Source organism: Chlorocebus sabaeus, chromosome 15 (genome assembly GCF_047675955.1).
Source record: "Chlorocebus sabaeus isolate Y175 chromosome 15, mChlSab1.0.hap1, whole genome shotgun sequence".
NCBI lineage: Eukaryota > Metazoa > Chordata > Mammalia > Primates > Cercopithecidae > Chlorocebus > Chlorocebus sabaeus.
Genome location: NC_132918.1, coordinates 90046010 through 90064641, shown reverse-complemented (window position 1 = coordinate 90064641; position 18632 = coordinate 90046010). Strand labels below are relative to the sequence as shown.

Genomic DNA, 18632 nt, shown 5'->3' with positions numbered 1-18632 from the left:
AGAATGGAGTGGTCCCGCTGCGTCAGTCCTGCCCTCTGCTGGGATTGTCAGCCATACGCAGGTTGTGGCTCGCGACTGCCCACCGCGGCCGGCAGGATGACTGGGTTCTTGGAGCTGGGAGGGAGCACAGGAGCTAAGCTGCTCCTTTCTCTCTGACCGCACCGCTGTGCTTCTTGAGTAGAACTGATGGACCCCCCACAGGTCTGCGGTCTGTGATGAAATGCGCTGGCACGCTTAGACATGGGAAGGAGGCTCCATTCTGGGGAACCAGGGATGGGAGGGTGGCAGAGATGCCAGACCTGGACACCTTGGGTGAGTTGTGTATTTTCTGAACCAGCTTGGAGCTGGAGCAGCAGGGCCAGGGGTGGGGACCAGGATTGTGACACTGGTACCAAGTCACCATTCCCAAGAGGTGTGGAGGGGTCGAAGGGGTGTTGAGCCAAAGGGTAAATGCAGATATTCTCTCTCCAAAGCCCACACGCCTCTGAACTGTTCTCCAGGGACCTCGCTTGGCCCCTTTTGTCCCCAGCTTGAGCTTTCATATGGCAATCGTTTCTTTTCCTACTTGACCTCATGCAAGGAGAGGATTTAGAGCACTGGAACTCCCATGGGGGTCATCCTTTGCTTGGGAGAAGGTTACGTCCACGTGAAGACTCTGTGGCCGCTCAGATGAACCACACACTCTGGAAGTTTTCAGCATGTCGAGGGTCTGGGAGTGGCTGCCTTGCTGGCCTCCCTTTCCTACCCTCAACTTCTGCAACTGGCAGGAGCTGCTGTCTTGGGCACCATCAGAGAAGCTCCCCTGCCAAGGGCCAAGGTGTACTATCCCCAGCAGGGAGAATGGTCCTGCCATCAGAGTGGGCTCTCCAGGATGAGGGTCTCTGTGATTCCCTGTGCTCTTCACGTCCTGGACCCTGATGCCTGATTGAATGAATGGATCACTGGGGCTGGGTTTCCGAGGCCGATGGAGTCCTGTGATTGTGTGTAGTGGCGGGAGTTTTGCTGAGAACTTCCTTGGGTGGTTAAACTCCCTAAAATACAGCAAGTGAAGAACAGCAGGCTGCAAGGGCTGACCTAAGTATTTGAGGGAAAGAATTGGACCTCTGAAAAGAGTACAGTTTACTTTGCTCCAAATCTGGGATGCATGAAATAAATTGCCCTGAGGCTGCCATCTCGCTGGCGGGAAGGGCTGCAGGCGGCCTTGTGGTGCCCTAGCGTGGATGGACCTTATGTCCTAGCTGGGCGGCCTTGCCCAGGTGGCTTCCGCACTCCATTTTCCTGCGTGATCTCTATAGGTTTTCTTCAGCTAGAAGATTTTGGGTCTAGGGCCAGGGCCCTGACTAGAATCGGGCTTCCTGCCTCTAAGTGCCCCTGGGGCGGGGAGCACGCTAGCTGGTCCCTGCCACCTTCCCATCCTCACCCACAGCCTGTTCTGTGCTTGGAACTGGCCTGATGCAATTCAGACCTCATCGCCTGTTTTCTGCTTTTCTGCTTACCAGCCGGACCTTCCCAGAGAACCAAAGCCCTCTAGAAAATCCTTTTTCTGATGTTATTTCTCACTCCAGCTCAGAACTTGGTGAGGGCACGGGAGAGGAGCCCCTCCCCACTGCAGGCTTTGAATTAATGGAGCAAAAGTCAGAATGTGTGACCATGAGCACATCACTCTTTTTTTTTTTTTTTTTTTTTGAGACCGATTTTCACTCACTGACACCCAGGCTAGAATGCTATGGTGCAATCTTGGCTCGCTGCAACCTCTGCCTCCTGGGTTCAAACCATTCTCCTGCCTCAGCACCCTGAGAAGCTGGGACTACAGGTGCGTGCCACCACGCCTGGATAATTTTTGTATTTTTAGTAGAGATGGAGTTTTGCCATGGTGGCCGGGCTGGTCTCAAACTCCTGACCACAAGTGATCCGCCCGCCTCGGCCTCCCAGAGTGCTCGGATTACCAGCGTGAGCCACCGTGCCCAGCCAGGCGCAGTACCCTCTCTGGGCCTCCGTTTCCTGGTCTGTAAAATGGAGCTAGTACTGACAGTAGGTAGTTGTTGTGAGGAATTGAGAGAATGTCCACATAGCTGGGTAATGACTCCTGTGAGTGGGGAAAGGTGTTCTCCTCATTTTTCTGGGCATGGTGCTTGCCCATAATAGGCTGGAACAAATATTTATTGCCAGCTCGGATGTAGGGAGGATCCTGACTTCTGAGGAGTAGATGAGGAGAAGGACCTCTGGTGTTGGGAAAGCCTAAGGAGGGGCCCCAGGGATCATCTCAGCAGGGAGGGGTGTTGGCCAAAGGAAAAAATCAGGCTTTCAGAGAATTAAAGTTTGTTTTATTCAGAAGTTTCTTGAGGTCTCCAGCCTGGGAGAAGTCTTTCGAGAGGTTCTGTCAGGCTGCCCCGAGACTGTTTCAGCTCACAGTTTACACACAGGTAGAGGCTCAGTTCACGCAGGGGGCCATCAAGGCTTAAGTGCAAGGGTACACCTGGTTAGAGACTCCGGAAGCGACATCACTAGCCCCTTCAGACGCGATCTTAGGCGTAGGAAAAGGCAAGGACCAGGGTCATGGATCTTTTAAGGAATATAGTGACTCAGGAAGAGACGCTGGGGGCCGAGTGCTCTGTCCTGTTTTGTCTTCGCTTCATCCTCTGGAGGGCTGCACGTTGTCACAGAGTCGGGGCTTTGTGGAATTCGGCTGGCAAGCAGACATGTGCAGACATGGCTTCTTACGTTTGCGACTTTATCTCATGGGCTGAGCGGGGCTTCCTGGCTGGGGCCGTGTCGGTGCCACCTGTGACCTGGCACCTCACTGTTGCTCTTGGCAGGGGGGTGCCCTATGGCTGAGGGCAGGTTTAGGAGAGGTTCTTCTTCTTCTTTTTGAGATGGAGTTTCACTCTGTCGCCCAGTGATCTCGGCTTACTGCAGCCTCCGCCCCCTGGGGTTCAAGCCATTGTCATGTCTCAGCCTCCCGAGTGGTTGGGATTACAGGCACGTGCCAGCACACTCGGCTAATTTTTGTGGAGTTGAGATGGAGTTTCGCCATGCTGGCCAGGATGGCTTCAAACTCCTGACCTCAGGTGATCCACCCGCCTCAGCCTCCCTCAGTGCTGGGATGACAGGTGTGAGCCACGGTGCCCAGCGGAGAGGTCCTTCCTCGGGGTTCCTCACTTTCTTTCTTCCTGCTGGACTGCCACGAGGTTCTGTGTGTTTATGCCGAAATGCCTGAGGGAAGGAAGTCCCAGGGACACAGGGAACTTTCTGGCCCTGCCTGTTCCTCCTTCCTGCTCCTGTGCAGCTGCTCAGACAGTAGCACCAGAGGGAGAGAGAAGACGGGCAGGTGCCAGCAGCCCTCCGGGAAGACCACTAGGGAGGGGGGCAGATGGGGAGGCAAACGCCCGAGACTGATCGCCCCTATTTCCTAAACACTGAATCTGCAGACACCCACATAGGACAAACCTAAGGACTCTGCAAAAACAAGTAAGTATAGTGCTTGCCTTACATGCCCACCACCCTTGACGTACATAGCACACTGCTGAGGTCCCATAATTGGAACCACCCAGATGCCCCACACTGGATCAATGGTGAGGCTTTGTCAATACGTAGAAGTGAGTTTTTGAAACAAAAGCAAGTAACAACAACAAAAAATCCATGTTGTATTCAGGCACTTGTGATGCAGTTAAAGGGAGATCAATCGTTGGAGTTCAGTGTTCGCGAGATTCCCTTGACGCTCCCCCCGAAAGCTTCATAGACTTCTAGTCCCGGCCTAGAACTGTAGGCTTTCAGGACTGAAGAATCCTCTAGCTGATTTGTCCATTTAATAGGTATAGGAACCGAACGCCCAGGAGGGGAAGTGATTTGCCCAGGGCCACCCTGCTGGTGGGCGCAGAGCCAGGTAGACCAGGTGCAGGGCCTAGTGGCTGCTGCAGACGACAGGGGAAGCTGGTGTGTTTGGCATTGAGAATCCGCACTGCTGCTCGCTGAACTTGACATTGTGGCTTTCCTTATCTCATCTGAATGTATTGAGCATTTTACTTGCATTATCTCGTAACATTTTCTCGGCAGCCCTATTTACATTTGGGAAGCCTGCAGCACAGTTTGAGTGCCTTCTCCAGGGCAGATGCAGAGGACCAGGATTGAGGCCCCAGACTGGGACTGTTTGCCCCCGGAACCTACATTCTTAACCCGTATGTGCAGTGGTGCATTGTTTTTCAAGGCAGTGGAAATCTGATATATAGCTGCCTCCTGGCCCTCCCTCCACCCCAGACCGATGGAAGGTGGCAGAGCTGGGCCTCCCTCCTGGCACCTGTAAACATTACTGTGCTGCTTCCAGGAAGCCTGCCGCGGGGCCCTGCTCAGCGCTGTGATAGAGGGAGAAGACAGGACAAGTATTAGCATAGAACCTGTGTATACTGCGCAAATGGCTATGCCACCTGTTTGTTGTATGGCCATTTTCAGGATAAAATAACTGAGTGGCTTTCATCTCTTTATAAAAATAATAAAAACGCTTTTTTTAAATGTGATCCTTGGACCAGCAGCGTTAGCATTCCCTGGAAGCTTGTCAGCAATGCAGTGACTGACAGCTCCCAGGTGAGCCCAGGCTCAGTGACATCTGAGAAGGGCTGCCCACCCCACTGTGACAGGCTCCTGCAGGCGGGGCCTGGGCCTGGCCCATCACACTGTCACTGTGCCAGTTACTGTTTTTGCCTTGGCCAAGATCCATGCCACAGATGTGTAGGACAGTGATCAGGGATAGCCAAAGGTGAGGGTCCCCTTAGATGGAATGGGAGGGCACCCCACTTCTTCTGATCTTGAGAAGTAACAGTTTGCAGCCGGGACTCATACTGCCCAGCACCTTCGTGCCTGGGTGAGCCACGTCCATGGAGTCTCCACCGCCTCTGGCTCCTGGGTTGGAATACCCCCTCCCATGAGGGTGAAGGGCGCTGGTGAGGATTGATGGAGTCTAACTGGGGACACAAGGTTAAATTCCACACATACCCTCCCTACCGCCCTTCCCACACATGCCTGCACTCTGCTCGCTGTCCCGGAAAACACCCCACCATGTGTCCTGGCACTCTGTCCTGTGACCTCCAGCGCCATGAGGCTGTCAGGGACAGTGAGCCGACTCTGAAGGTGACTCTCTGTGGCTTTGTCTTCACTCTGACAAACCCTCCCCCACCCCCCCCACCCCCGGCTCCCTTAAACTCAGGGAAAGAGCAGGGTTGTGGAGCTGAGCTGGGGGCTGGCTGCCCAGCTGGGCCAGGTGCATGCGGGTCCTCACCAGCTTTGGCTGCCGGCTCTGTGGTCTCCTGATTGGGTCCTGCGGCTCTCACCAGAGTTGAGCTGCTCCCTGTGACAAGTACTGGACTTGAACAGCTGCTCCCGGTACAAGCTCCAGTACTGGAGGCTGGGTGCCTTCCCGGGCCAGTGCTAGGAAGGGCGTTGCCCAGAGGGCTGTGGGCGTCCCCAGATAAGGTCACCATCTGGGCCCCTTCATTCCTGGTCTTTGTCACACTGAGCACCTCGTCACAGATGTGGATTCCTGGGCTTGGGGAGTCAACTTCTCTGCCTTGCCTTCTCTGTGTTCTCTTCCCTCTTGTGAACTGGGCCCAAGGCACGTTCTTCTCCCGCCCCTGCCTGTCTGAACAATTGTGCCACTGCCTTCATCCGACATTCTCCTCCTAAATTCCTGCCATCTAGCTTTAGAATCTCTTGTCATTTGGCTGGGTGCAGTGGCTCAAGCCTGTAATCCCAGCACTTTGGGAGGCCGAGACGGGCGGATCACGAGGTCAGGAGATCGAGACCATCCTGGCTAACACCGTGAAACCCCGTCTCTACTAAAAAAAATACAAAAAAACTAGCCAGGCGAGGTGGCGGGTGCCTGTAGTCCCAGCTACTCGGGAGGCTGAGGCAGGAGAATGGCCTGAGCCCAGGAGGCGCAGCTTGCAGTGAGCTGAGATCTGGCCACTGCACTCCAGCCTGGGCGACAGAGCGAGACTCCGTCTGTCTCAAAAAAAAAAAAAAAAAAAAAAAGAATCTCTTATGCCTTCCTTTATTCATTAATCCATCCATTTGAAAGTAACAGTTCTGAGGGCCCTTCTGTGAATCAAATGCCCACGCCAGGCCCTCCAGACATAAAGATGAACGAGACACGTCCCCTTATCAGTCCCAGAGTCGCCTGCCTCTGCCCACCCTCACCCTTTATTTGCCTGTTACTCATTCCTGATTGTATTATGCAGAGCCCCTTGGAAACAAATTCTCTTTCTCCAGCCCTTCTCACACCCAGCCCCTCCTCCTCCGTAGATGACTTCATGTCTTCCTTCCCTGACCTCTCGGAACTGCCGCTGTCCTCCTTCTGTCCCTCTCTGCTCCCAGCTGCATCCTGGGGTTTCTCTTCCCAGACAGCTCTTCTGCCTGGCAATTCTCCCCCTCCTGACCCGGGGCAAGCGTTTCAGAGCTCTCTGCCGCAGGTTCCTCGTCTAGGACATGGAAATCGTCGTACTTACCGTATTACAAACATTATATCGAATACATTTGAGAACTTAAAAGGGGGCCTGGCACATAGGAAGTCCTCAGTAAATATTAGCCATGATCATGATTCTCATTTCTGGAAGAAGCCACCCTGCCCTTTCCCCTGTATTTCTTCTCTTCCATCTGTCTTTCCCTCACATATGCAGTCCTTCCCCCCAGCATACAGAACACTCAGCTCTCCCTCTGTACAATATCCTCCCCTCTGCCCTCTCTTTGCCTCTAGGTGCCGTCTGCCTCCCCGGCATCTGTTCCTTCCTGTTCACATGCTCCCCGGTGCTAAGGGTCCGGCTTTCCGGCCTCCATCCCTCTCCTTCTCCAAGGTCACTGTCACCTTTTGTGGTGCTTCCAAGTCCTTGCCCTCTACAGCTTTCCATGCCGCTGTATTCCCACGTGCAGTGAGGTACTGGGGGCAGGTGACACTGGGTAAGGGGCCAGCAGACGCAAGTTGAGGCTGCCAATCTGGGGGCAGGGGTCAGAGCTTCCCAAGGGTCTGATGAGCAGGTTCTGTGTGGGGTGGGTCAGGACGTTGCTGCCAGAGGGGCTGTCAGTTCCCATCACTGGAGCAGAGTGCCTCTGGCGGCAAAAGGTTCCTGGAGAGCCGAGTGGGCAGCTTAGCTGGGGTTTGAGGACACTGTGGTCAAGGTGAAGGGAAGCGCCATCAGCATTTGGAATTCTTGAGGGTGTCCCTAGGGATGGAGCAGAGAGGAAGGGGATCCCAGGTGGCGAGCAAGGAGCTGCCAGCCAGATGGCGCAGGGCTGCGATGGGAGGTGGGGAGGACAGCTCTGGAAGTGTGGGGAGCCGTGTGCAGCCCTGGGGACCGGGGAGAGTGGCAGTAGGATGTGTTTCTACTTTGTGGAGGGGGTACTGAGGTACTGTCTGGGTGCCATTCTGCCCAGATCCAAGTGTTTGAGTGAGAGGCAGAGAATGGGCAGTTGATATCAGTAGGAGGCTTGGAGGGCGTCACTGAGGAGAAGGACCAGCTTGGATGGGGATGAGGAAGAGGGGGAGGTAGGTTGGAGGGAACTTGGTGGGGCATCTGGGTCAGAGGGCTAGGGCACAAGAGGCTGGAGGAGGCACAGTGGGCCTGCAGAACTAGCTGGAAGGCCCGAGCGGCTCAGTGGCTCTGCAGGAGCTCCCACGGCAGAACAGGCCCCCATGGCCTGAGTCACTACCAGCCTCTCGGCTGTCAGTGTGGGAACAGGTGGCTGGGGTCCTCCAATGCCCTGCATCTTCCTGGCTCCTCTTCTTCCACCCCCTAAATGTCAGAACTCTCCAGAATTCTGTACCGCCTGCTTGGTGCTCTCTGCTTATGGCCGATACCTCCAGCCACCTGCTGGACTCCTCCATATTGCTGTTCTCTGGGCACCTGTTCAGGACTCGACACGACATTCCCTTTTCCTCCTCCCCGCACCCACTCCTCCCAGCCCTGCCATGGCTGTTCTTGGCTCCACCCTCTGAGTGGGAATCCAGGCTTAAAACCCCTCCATGCCTCTTCCCCATCAGCTCTCTCCCTTGCCCCTCCCAGGGCCCAGGCTCCGGGACTGTGTGTGAGTGACTGAGCCTGAGTTCCCCAGTCCCCGCTCATCTGTTTTTACAGCTCCAGGGCTGCAGGTGTTGGGGGAAGGCCATGTGACTGAGATGCCCAGGCAGGCTGGGCATGGGGAACGGAGGGCCAGGAGAAGCCTTCGAGAAGGGCATGACACATCCTGAGGGTATAGGGCAGCAGCTTTGGGGTCCTGGCAGTGCTGTGCCATGTGGAGGACTCAGGCCCGCCAGCTGCCCTTCTGCAGGGCTCTGGAGAAACGGAAGCCTGCAGGAGGCTGAAGGGCTGCCCTGCACCAGGTCAGAGGCCTTGCCATCAGGTCTGCTCACCCCCATGACGTTCAGCCCCAGGCCAAGCTTTCCAGGGCCCCACAGAGATGGGCTGGTCATAGCTGATACAGCTTTGAGAATGAGACCGACTCTGTGGGTCACCTTTATCATTCCAGACTCCAGGAGGCTGGCTGGGTGGACGAGGGCTGATCGCTGAGGAGCTGCCACACCCTAAGCCTGGGTGGGGAGGAGCGTTTGCAGCAACAGCCTTACAGAGGCTGAGGATCCGCAGGGACAGTCAGGGCTGCTCCTCAGGGCACGCTGCTGGGCACGGTCAGCACACTGATCAGAGCGGAGCCGGCCCAGCTCATTGGGGGGATCCTCCCATCCCGTCCATGTTATTGCAGCACTGCCTCTGGTTCGAGATTGCAGGCGCTCCCTCTTCACCTTGTGACTGCCCCCGTCGGCAAATTCACGTGGAGGATCTTCTCTTCCTCTTAGCCGGGTTTCCGGAGGCGAGGGCAGGGAGGTTCTACGTGCATCCCCACCTTCAGGTGCAGTAGGTGCTCCTCGCAGCATTTGCTTGACCGCTCACTGCTTTCTTCTGTCAGCTCGGTGTGTTCTCAGGTGTCCCTGCGTGTCTCCGTAAGAGCAGGAGATGTTGCAGGGGGAGCTTTTGGACATCTCTCTGCTGGGGTCCTTGTGCTGCCCCCCACATCATCTCCCATCCCTCTGCTTTGCCCTTCCCCAGCCACTGACACCTGCCTCTTCCTGGACAGGCACTGCCCCGCCCACTGCGGGTCATTCTCTCCCCACCCGCTGAGAGCAGTTCTGGTCCCCACAGGTGTCCTCGGAGTCCCTGGTGCTGGTTCTTTCTGGAGGGGAGGGGCTGTGGCTCATGTTGGGGGAGGGCTTGGAGGGGAAGCCCTCTGCGGTGCGCCTCCCTACAGGGTCTCTGTGGGTCTCAGTGTTTGGAGAGGCTGCCCCTCTCCTGCCAGGCAGCCAGCACCGACCCCAGTGCCCATGCAGCCTGTGAAGCAGCAGCCCTTCCTCGCCCCCTGCTTGCCCTGTCCAAGTTCTGGGGATGGTGTGGTTTGGAAACTCCGTTGCTGGCCTTTAAAGAGGGCTGGGGTTTGAAAACAAGCACATGTTTCTTATGAGGTCCCACAGACAAGGGCGAGCACATGCCTGCCACCTGTTTAATGTCCCTCCTGTTGCCCCAGGCAAGGCCCCCCAGCCATTCAGACACCCAGCTGTCCTCCAAGTGCTAGCGTGGTGAGCTTGGAGGAGGTGGGCACTGCCAGAGGGGAAAACACAGCCTCTGTGCCTCCTGGCAGGCTGGCTTTGGGCACTGCTGCCTTGCCTCACCATAGGGCTTGTTTTGGGCAAGTGGGAGGCAGCAGTTCCCTTTTCTGGGCAGAGGCATTTGTGGAAAAGCGTACATGATTTGCCTGGAAATGTGGGGTTGCCCTTTCAGCAGTGTGACTCTGGGCAGTTTTTGAGCCTCAGCTTCCTCATCTGCACAATGGGTACACGAACCAGGAGTCCCTCAGAGTTTTCAGGCTCTGGTAGACCGTGTCTCTATGAGGAGCCTCTCTTGGTCCTACTGCAAATGGCCTGTGTGACGTTGGGAATCCTTCTTTTTTTTTTTTTCCCCCGAGATGGAGTTTTGCCGCCCAGGCTGGAGTGCAATGGCGTGATCTCCGCTCACTGCAACCTCTGCCTCCCGGGTTCAAACGATTCTCCTGCCTCAGCCTCCTGAGTAGCTGGGATTACAGGCGCGCACCACCACACCTGGCTAATTTTTGTATTTTTAGTAGAGACGGGGTTTCGCTATGTTGGCCAGGCTGGTCTCGAACTCCTGACCTCAGGTGATCCACCTGCCTCGGCCTCCCAAAGTGCTGGGATTACAGGCATGAGCCAACGCACCTGGCCTGGGAACACTTCTTACCTTCTCTGTCCAGCAGAGCTGGAGACCTCAGCCTACTTTAGGTCTTATTATCAAGAGATCCTAGTAAGGGTCAGTCGTGAGCTGGCAGTAAGGACTGCTCTAGGGACACGGGCACTTAGAACTCTGTGGTGGCCCTGCAACTCCAGGAGGTCCATGTCTCCAGTTTGATACCGCAGGGCAGTGGTTCCCCTAAAGGACTGAAGAGCTCGAGCCTGCCCCACAGAGCTTCAGCCTCAGCTCCAGGTAGGACCAAGATGCAGGGTCATTGGTCTGAAATTAGCCGGCATCAGCCAGCCAGGGCACAGGGTGTCCAGAGAGCCTCTGGGCCTGGGTGGACTTGAAACATCCCTGGGTCACCCCAGAGGACCTGGCTGGCGTGGATGAAGCACTGGGCAGCTGCCAAGTGTTGCTTCCCTCCTGGCCTCTAATCTCAGATGACTGGAAAACAAGGTCCTTCCACGTCAAACGAGAGCTCATTGGGCCTGGTGCACATGCATGGGTATAAGGGGAATCGCGTTTCCTGGTTCTGGGCCTCGCTGACTGCACAGCCTCCAGGCCGGGAGCTTCCTCCGGGAAGAGGCCCAGATGCTGGCCCTTCAGTGACTGCTCTCGGGGCTGAAGGACGCCCCAGAGGTACACCTGGCGAGGCCGCGTGCTGAATCTCAGACCTCAAATGGAGCCTTCTTTGCCTGACAGCCTACAGCCTGAACTTAGCCTGAGTCAGCCCAGGCTTCTAGAACCTTCCTGCAGAGTCTTGTGCAGACAGCCCGGGCTCAGTGTGTTCCCATCCTCGCTTCCTCCCTCTTGGAGGTGGTGCTGGTGAACTCGGCCCGAGGAGCTGAGAAAGGGGCAGGAGAAAACAAATCATGAAGAGTCGGAGGCAAAAGGGTCTGTGGTTTGGAGTGGCAGGAGGAGGAGGCGGGAGTGTGGATGGCCACGTGTGTCCTTTACAGGGGAGGACGAGCCTTAGATTCTCCAGCCAGGGTCTCTCGAAAGCCCTTTAGCAGAGCAGCCTTGGTTGTGTTCATCAGGGAAAGACCTGAAGCAAGGAAGTAACTTTGCTTTTCCAAATGACTTCAGATACCCTTTTCCATAAAGATGGGTTTTCTTCATGAAAGCTAGTTCACTAGCTTTTAATACTTTTTTATGATTATTAAGTTACATTCAATATTAAAAATTTAGAAAATACATTTATGACTGGAAGAATGTTCTTAAAGGTTCTTAATTTTTATTTTCCCAATGGGCCTCCTTGACTTCTAGAAAGACCCAGTATTTACCAGGGACTGTCTGCGTGGGGGCTTGTTTCCCAGTTGAAATTATTTCTAAAGGGGCGAAAAAGGCTTATTCCCTGTACCGTGGGTGTCCAGGTAACTATGGAAGATGGGAACAAGACTCTCCACAGGCCAAGTGGTTAGACAATCAGACCAATCCAGACAGTTAGAGCAAAATGCCTGGGTTGTGGGCATGGGGAGGTTAGTCAGAGAAACTTCTGGATGCTCCAGGACTCAGAACCAAATACCTGCATTTATACAAAGGTTTCCTCTGAATATACATCGTCAGCCCCAGGCCCCTGTGAAGAAGGGCAGGGGTCTGGGACACTCAGTGCCCTGCCTCGAAGAGGCCTCAGGTCTGAGCCCCAAGTTCCTAACGTGCCAGCAGCAGCCGCGTCACCCAGTCGCCCTGTCCCCCGTGCCCTGGCCTTGGCCTGTGCCACCCAAATTCAGAACTAAGATTGAAATCCAAGCGCACCTCCTTGGAAGCCTAGCCCGTGGAATCCGAGGCAGGCAGATCAAAGGGACCTCAGAGATCAGAAGCCGTGCCTGCGACACACTGAGGACCTCTGTTCCCGTTCTTCAAAAATGCTGACAGTAATGTCCCTGGGCTGCCAGGGAGAGGGAGCCAAGCTGGAGAGAGTGGTAGGACTTTGCGACCCACGCCGCGTTGTTGCGTTGGAGGCATTGGCGGTACTGCGTGTTTAGGCCACTTCCCGTGGGATAGAAGTTCCTTGCACGAGCTCTGATACTGTCCACACCCCGTATCACTCCTTCTGCCCTAAGGCTGATGTGATTCCTCCACGAGAACCAGCGGACGCAGAGGCCAGAGAAACCCGCCATTCCCCCGGGGGACTGCTCTGTCTGTCTGGGTTCATTTGGGGATGGTAGGGACGCCTCGAACAAGGACTCCCTGAACATCGCTTTGGGCGGAGACAGTCATCGTTCCTTTTCAGGCTGTGTTTCTGCTCCAGCACACACACGGGGCAGCTTGCATGCCCAATTTCCTGTCCCTCCTTTCCTTCTCAGGCTGATGCCCAGACCGGTCCTTTCTGGCTCCTTATCATCAAATACCTCTTCATCCTGATTGAGTGGTGGTGCTGGGCATTGTCCCCAAAGAGCCATTTGTGCCGTGGCCTTCTCCTGGAGGCATATTCCGTCCTCCTGTCTCTGCCTCCGGCCCCATCTCCTGAGCCCAGCGAGCTCAATGCTGGCTGACTGTTCGCTCCTCCTTGCTGCAGACGTGGAAGATTTGGGAGCCTTCCTGCTGAGGTTGGTAAGGATACCTGGGGCTGGGGGCGGCCTCTTTGCTCCCCACTTGCTAGGGAGTAGAAACCATTTAAGACATCTCAGCAGCCTCTCCGTGATTGCTGCTCCTCACTCAGCCCCACAGTAGATCTGGCAGGGAGGTTGAGGGCTCAGTGAAACTGCAGGTGCCGCAGCAGCAGCATCATGTCGTCAGTGTCCTGCCTGCTCTGCTCCCACCCGCCATCCATAGCTGCACGGTTCACCCCACACCAGCCTTTCCATCGTTCCTCATCAGCCCCGTGATCTTTCCTGGGGCCCTGCTGTGCTGCTGCCCTTTGAGGTGTTGTGAACACAAGAGACTGCACGGGCCGCACCCCCAGCTGGGGGAGTCTTCTCCCTCCTGGGTCCTCTGGGGAGTAAGAGAGGAGATGGGGACAGTAAAGATGGACGCGTGGGCTCCGTGGAGCATGAGGTGGTCCAGGACCTTGCCGGGCACAGGCCCTCCCTCCCTCCCTTTGGTCTCTGCTCCACCTTGGTAGATGCTTCCATTCCCAGCCCTCGAAGGGTAAATTGAGCTCCTTGGTGGTAAAGCACCCGCTGCCCCTAGTCACAGGGTCCCTCCTCTGTGATGTCGTGGTGCCCTGGTCTGCCTGGTAGAATTTTAGCTGGTTTATAATCTGGTCCTGAAATGAACCACTGGGAAGAAATAGGGAAAAGTAAACACACAGCTGCCACACTGCATCCCAACCCCGTGTGACCCCATCACTGCAGGCTTTTGTGGCAAGACGACAGCATCTCAGTTTCCTTGAGAAGCTTATTTTTGCCAAGGCTGTTATCACCAGGCAGGCACCAGAGCTCCGTTCCACTCACAGGCCAGTCACAGCAAAACACAAGCAGTGAACCTGTGGGTTCCCCTGTAAGAATGTCCAAAGGGAATGTTTCTCCCTCTCGGCACTCTCTGTGATATGTGAGACCTTGAGGAAAGTTCCTCTGTTCCCAGACGCGGAGCAATGTGCTGGTGCTGAGAAGTGGCTCAGGGCCGTGGGCAGGGACTCTGGTTTTATTCCCCTGTGCCTTCTGCTTCATGACGCAGATCCTATCCTGGGATTGGGTGGGGAAGTCTGTCTGCGGGGGACCGGTGGGGTAGCATCTCCAGGCTGGGAGGTAGAGTTGGTTCTGCCATGATGCGTTCCCCCGCTGTGAGGACCCACTCCCACGCCTGTCCCTGCCACAGTGGGCCTCCCGATGTTCCTCCTTCCTCCAGGTCACAGGCACGACTGCTGTGGCCCCTTCTCTGTGGGGGTGGGCTTGATGCCTCTCCCCTCCATCTGCACACCCTTGCAGCACACACAAGGCTTTGATATTAAGGAGGCTGGAGGACAGGGCAGTGCTTTAACCCTGGCACTCACAGGGAGGTGTCTAGGCCTTTCTTCTCTCCTGCAGATGGAAGCATTGGGGTAGGCGACCTAGAAGAGGCTAACACTCCCTGAGCGGTGAACCTAGATTGGTTTCTAAATCTGCTGAGAGAAAAATTGAAATTGAAGTGACATTCCTTCTAAAGTAGACATCATCCTACTTGACTCTTCTACAGCTGTCTTTCACCCTAACCCAGGGTGTGCCCTGGGCTGTCACAGGCTTCCCCAGCTCCTGCCCAGCCTTTCTGAAGTGCCAGGCTTGGGGCTCAATGAATGAGCCTTGTTGTAAAGCAGAAAACAGTTCGTTTGCAGTCTGGGTTCAGCGGCCTGCGTCTTGACTAGATGTCTATTCAGGATTGCGTCCCCTGCTTCTCTCTGCCTTCTCCTTTTCAAGATCACAGATGAAGACAAGGGGGTGGAAAGTTCTACCTAGATTGCTGCTATCTTAAGAATGTGGACTTTGGAGCCAGATTGTCTGGGTTTAGTCCCTGCGTCTGCTGCTTACTAGGTGTGTGACTTTGGGCAAATACCTTGACCTCTCTGTGTGTCGGTTTTCTTGGCTGTGAAATGATGTATCGTCTCAGAGCACCCATCCCTTGCGGTTGTGTGGGGAGTAAGTAAGCCGGTCTAGTATGGCGCCTGGTACATCCTCAGTCAATACCAATGGTGGCTGTGGTGAGGACGTAGCAGAGGATGGTAGAAAGAATCTGGGGCTTGGGGTCTAGAGCCCTGGGTTCAGGTCCCAGCTCTGCCACGTGCTGGTGTAGTGATGCGGATCCTGCACCCCAGAATGTTGCAGTGTTTGCATGCAGGCTGGCTGCGAGGAGCAGGGCAGCAGCCGCCAGGCTGGTTCCCCTGCACACTGGGCTAACTCTGTCCTCTATCTCCGCAGGCACACGTTCTGGCAGTTCCGCCATGAGAACCCCCAGACCAGGGTTGGGGGCCCACCCCCCGAGGGGCTGCCTGGCTTCAACAGCGGGGTGATGCTGCTGAACCTGGAGGCCATGCGCCAGTCCCCGCTCTACAGCCGCCTGCTGGAGCCGGCGCAGGTGCAGCAGCTGGCCGACAAGTACCACTTCCGTGGCCACCTCGGGGACCAGGACTTCTTCACTATGATTGGCATGGAGCACCCCAGGCTCTTCCATGTGCTGGACTGTACCTGGAACCGGCAGCTGTGCACCTGGTGGAGGGACCATGGCTACAGTGACGTCTTCGAGGCCTATTTCCGGTGTGAAGGCCACGTCAAGATCTACCACGGGAACTGCAACACTCCCATCCCGGAGGACTAGGCACACCCTTGCCTTGCCCCGGGGCCTCCAGATCTGGGGGAGGGACAGGGCTCCAGACAGACCTGAGAGCAGTGTCTGACCCGCTAGAGAGACACTGCAGGGACGTCCTGTGATTAAGGTGCTGAGACCTCCTGCCGGGCAGGTCACTGTGCTAAGGCCACTCGCCGAGGACTGGCCTGTGCACTGCTGGTGCTTGGGGCCTTATTCCTTCAGGGAGCAGGTGACGTGAAGGACACACATGGGCATCTTCCGGTGGGCTAGGAAGCAAGCACTTGAAGAGAAGGAAGGGGAGAAGGGGGCCCCCTTGCTGTCCGCCTCTAAGGAATGGAAATCCTTTAAGACCTGGCCTCTTCTGGACCAATATAAATTTAATTAAATTGACAGGCTTCCATTTTTCGAGAAAGGACAAACAGTCCTGCTCTAGCACCCATCAAGCCCCCAGTGGGTAAGGTAAGCCAAGGTTTTAATGACCAACCCAGTATCTACACTTCCAAACGAACGCCAGCCCAGCACAAACTCACCCTGGAAGGCTGCGCGCGTATTCTCCTGACGACCGCGTCACTTGGCGTACGTTTCAGGATCGCCTCTTTGGGGAAGGACTTGAGGACCCACTGGGGCCTGCATAAGAAAACTTAGCTCATTACTAGAGCACTCACGGCTTTTATCTCCCAGCTACATCCCAGAACCCCATTATCCTTTATTTAACCAAACCAGCTCCAGGTGACCAGACTCTACTCAGAAAGCAAATTCATCCTCAAAGAACAGAGACTGGCCACCACAAGGACATGCAGGAGACTGTCTGGACCGGGAAGACTCATTCCAAAAAGGAGCCCAGGCCGGGCACAGTGGTCAAGCCTGTAATCCCAACAGTTTGGGAGACTGAGGTGGGAGGATCGCGTGAGCCGCGGAGGTCGAGATCAGCCTGGGAAGCACACTGAGGCCCCCATCGCTACAAAGAATTTCAAAAATTAGCCAGGTTTGGTAGCTTGTGCTTGTTGTCCTGGCTACTTGGGAGGCTGAGGTGGGAAGGTGGCTTGAGTCCAGAAGTTCACTGCATGGATCTGTAATCACACCACTGCACTCCAGCCTGGACGACAGAGTGAGATGTCCGTCTCAAAAAAGCAAAAGACGAAAAGGAACCCAGCAGTTCACGTGACCATGTGGGCTTGGAAGAGACGTCACTCGTGGGCTAGTAAGCATTCTAGTTTATTTGTTTAAAAATTCCCCTTATCATACCACGTTAGACTGTAGACTTTAGCAGAAATTAAAGCCTCGTTTCTTCTGATGGGCCCTCCTGTAAGTAGGCTGCAGACATGAAAGCCCCAGGGGTCCATTTGTGTCATCTAGCTGAGGTCCTTGGAGAAATGCTGTGGAATTTTCATCTTGTGTTGTTTCAATTTCATTTACCTTTTTCTATCTTTTTCCCATGAGTGAGGATAGCTAATAAATAATCTTTGAGAACGTGGTGATTCATGTTGTTTGTTCTCTGATCACAGTTTTCAACTGCATGTAGGCTCTGATTCAAGTGTGTAATCAGTGCCATTCCGCTCCCCCCACCTCCTGTGATGAAGGTGAGCCTCCTGTGATCAAAGTGAGTGCGTACAGGAGATCCCTGAGGACCGAGGAGAAGGCACATCTGAGAGGGTATCCGAGAGTGTACTATTGGCATGTTTGCTTCAAACCAAAGAATCATTTCATTCTAGGTATTGGCAGGTCCACCTGCACCTGGGAGCAAAAGCATCCCTATTTCTTCTCGTCCCTCTTACCCCAGACTGCCCAGTTACATCCTGCCCTGAAGAGGTACAGCAGGTTTCTCTCCCAGCCCTCTGCTAGGACAGAATTGGTCTGTTCTCTCACCTACTTGATTTCCTATTTATAGCTAACAATTATTGAATGCCTGCCACGCATCAGCCATTGTATTGGGGGATCTATTATGCTATTGATAATATTCATGAAAACTTCATGAAGGTCATTATGTCTAAAGCCGATTGTAAGAAAATGTGAGAGATGTGGACAGAGTCATATACTATATGTTTATCACAACATTTTTTTATAGTAGAACATTGGAAGCAACTTAAAATGTGGAAGAGGGGCCGGGCTTGGTGGCTCACACATGTAATCCCGGCACATTGGGGATCTGAGGCCAGCAGATCTCTTGAGCCCAGGAGTTTAAGACCAGCCTGGGCAACATGGCAAAATCCTGTCTCTACAAAGATACAAAAATTAGCTGGGCATGGTGGTGCACACCCAGCTACTCAGGAGGCTGAGCTGGGAGGATCACTTGAATCCAGGAGGCAGAGGCTGCAGTGGGCTGAGATCACGCCACTACACTCCAACCTGGGCAACAAAGCAAGACTGTCTTAAAAAAAAAAAAAAAAAGTGGAGTAGGGAAGTAGATGAATAATGTATGCTTCATTCATACAATGGAATACTTTAGGCATTATTTGAAGAATACGTAATGCCTCAGGAAATGCTTATAATGTGCTATTAAATAAAGAATGCAAAATGTAAGATTATATGTTTAATATGATCTTTTTTAAATTACATATATAAATGTGTGTGTATATCAATGTACACACATATATGTATGTATAAATGTATACCTACACACACATATGTATAAAGAGAGAGTCTATTCTGCTATATTTCAACTTCTAAAAACAGGTGTTTCAAACGCCACATTAAAAAAAACAATTATTTCAATGGGAAAAAAGTGAGCTAAAGGTTAAAGAATTTTAGACTCGCAATAATAAAGATATTTTTCCTGCGATCATTTTCATGATTGAACTGTTTCTATAGCTATGTGTGTATTTTGTTATTGCAAGAAAAAATAAGCTGCTTGGTCAGAATGGGCAAAAGCCAAACAACATCCTCCATTTGCTTTTGAGTTCACCTCCCAGGAGCTTCCCTCATCGCCAGTGGCCTTGACCTTCCAACCCCACAGTGCACAACAGACTGTCACTCCACAGACCCCCGGCCCGCCCACGGATCACTCCACAGACCCCCCGCCCACGGACAGATCACTCCACAGACCCCCCGGCCCACCGACAGATCACTCTACAGACCCCCGGCCCGCCCACGGATCACTCCACAGACCCCCCGCCCGCGGACAGATCACTCCACAGA

General features: G+C 54.3%; 1 protein-coding gene across 3 annotated transcripts in view; it reads left to right on the top strand.

Moving 5' to 3' along the window:
- XXYLT1 (xyloside xylosyltransferase 1) overlaps positions 1 to 18281 on the top strand; it is a 197908-nt gene extending 179627 nt beyond the window's left edge. For all 3 annotated transcript variants that reach the window (XM_008009578.3, XM_073023759.1, XM_038003086.2), the window contains exon 4: positions 15110 to 18281. In XM_008009578.3, coding sequence (XP_008007769.2) covers positions 15110 to 15506 — 397 coding nt within the window. In that variant the 3' untranslated portion in view covers positions 15507 to 18281. The remainder of the gene's footprint in view (positions 1 to 15109) is intronic.
- The last annotated feature ends 351 nt before the right edge of the window (positions 18282 to 18632 follow it).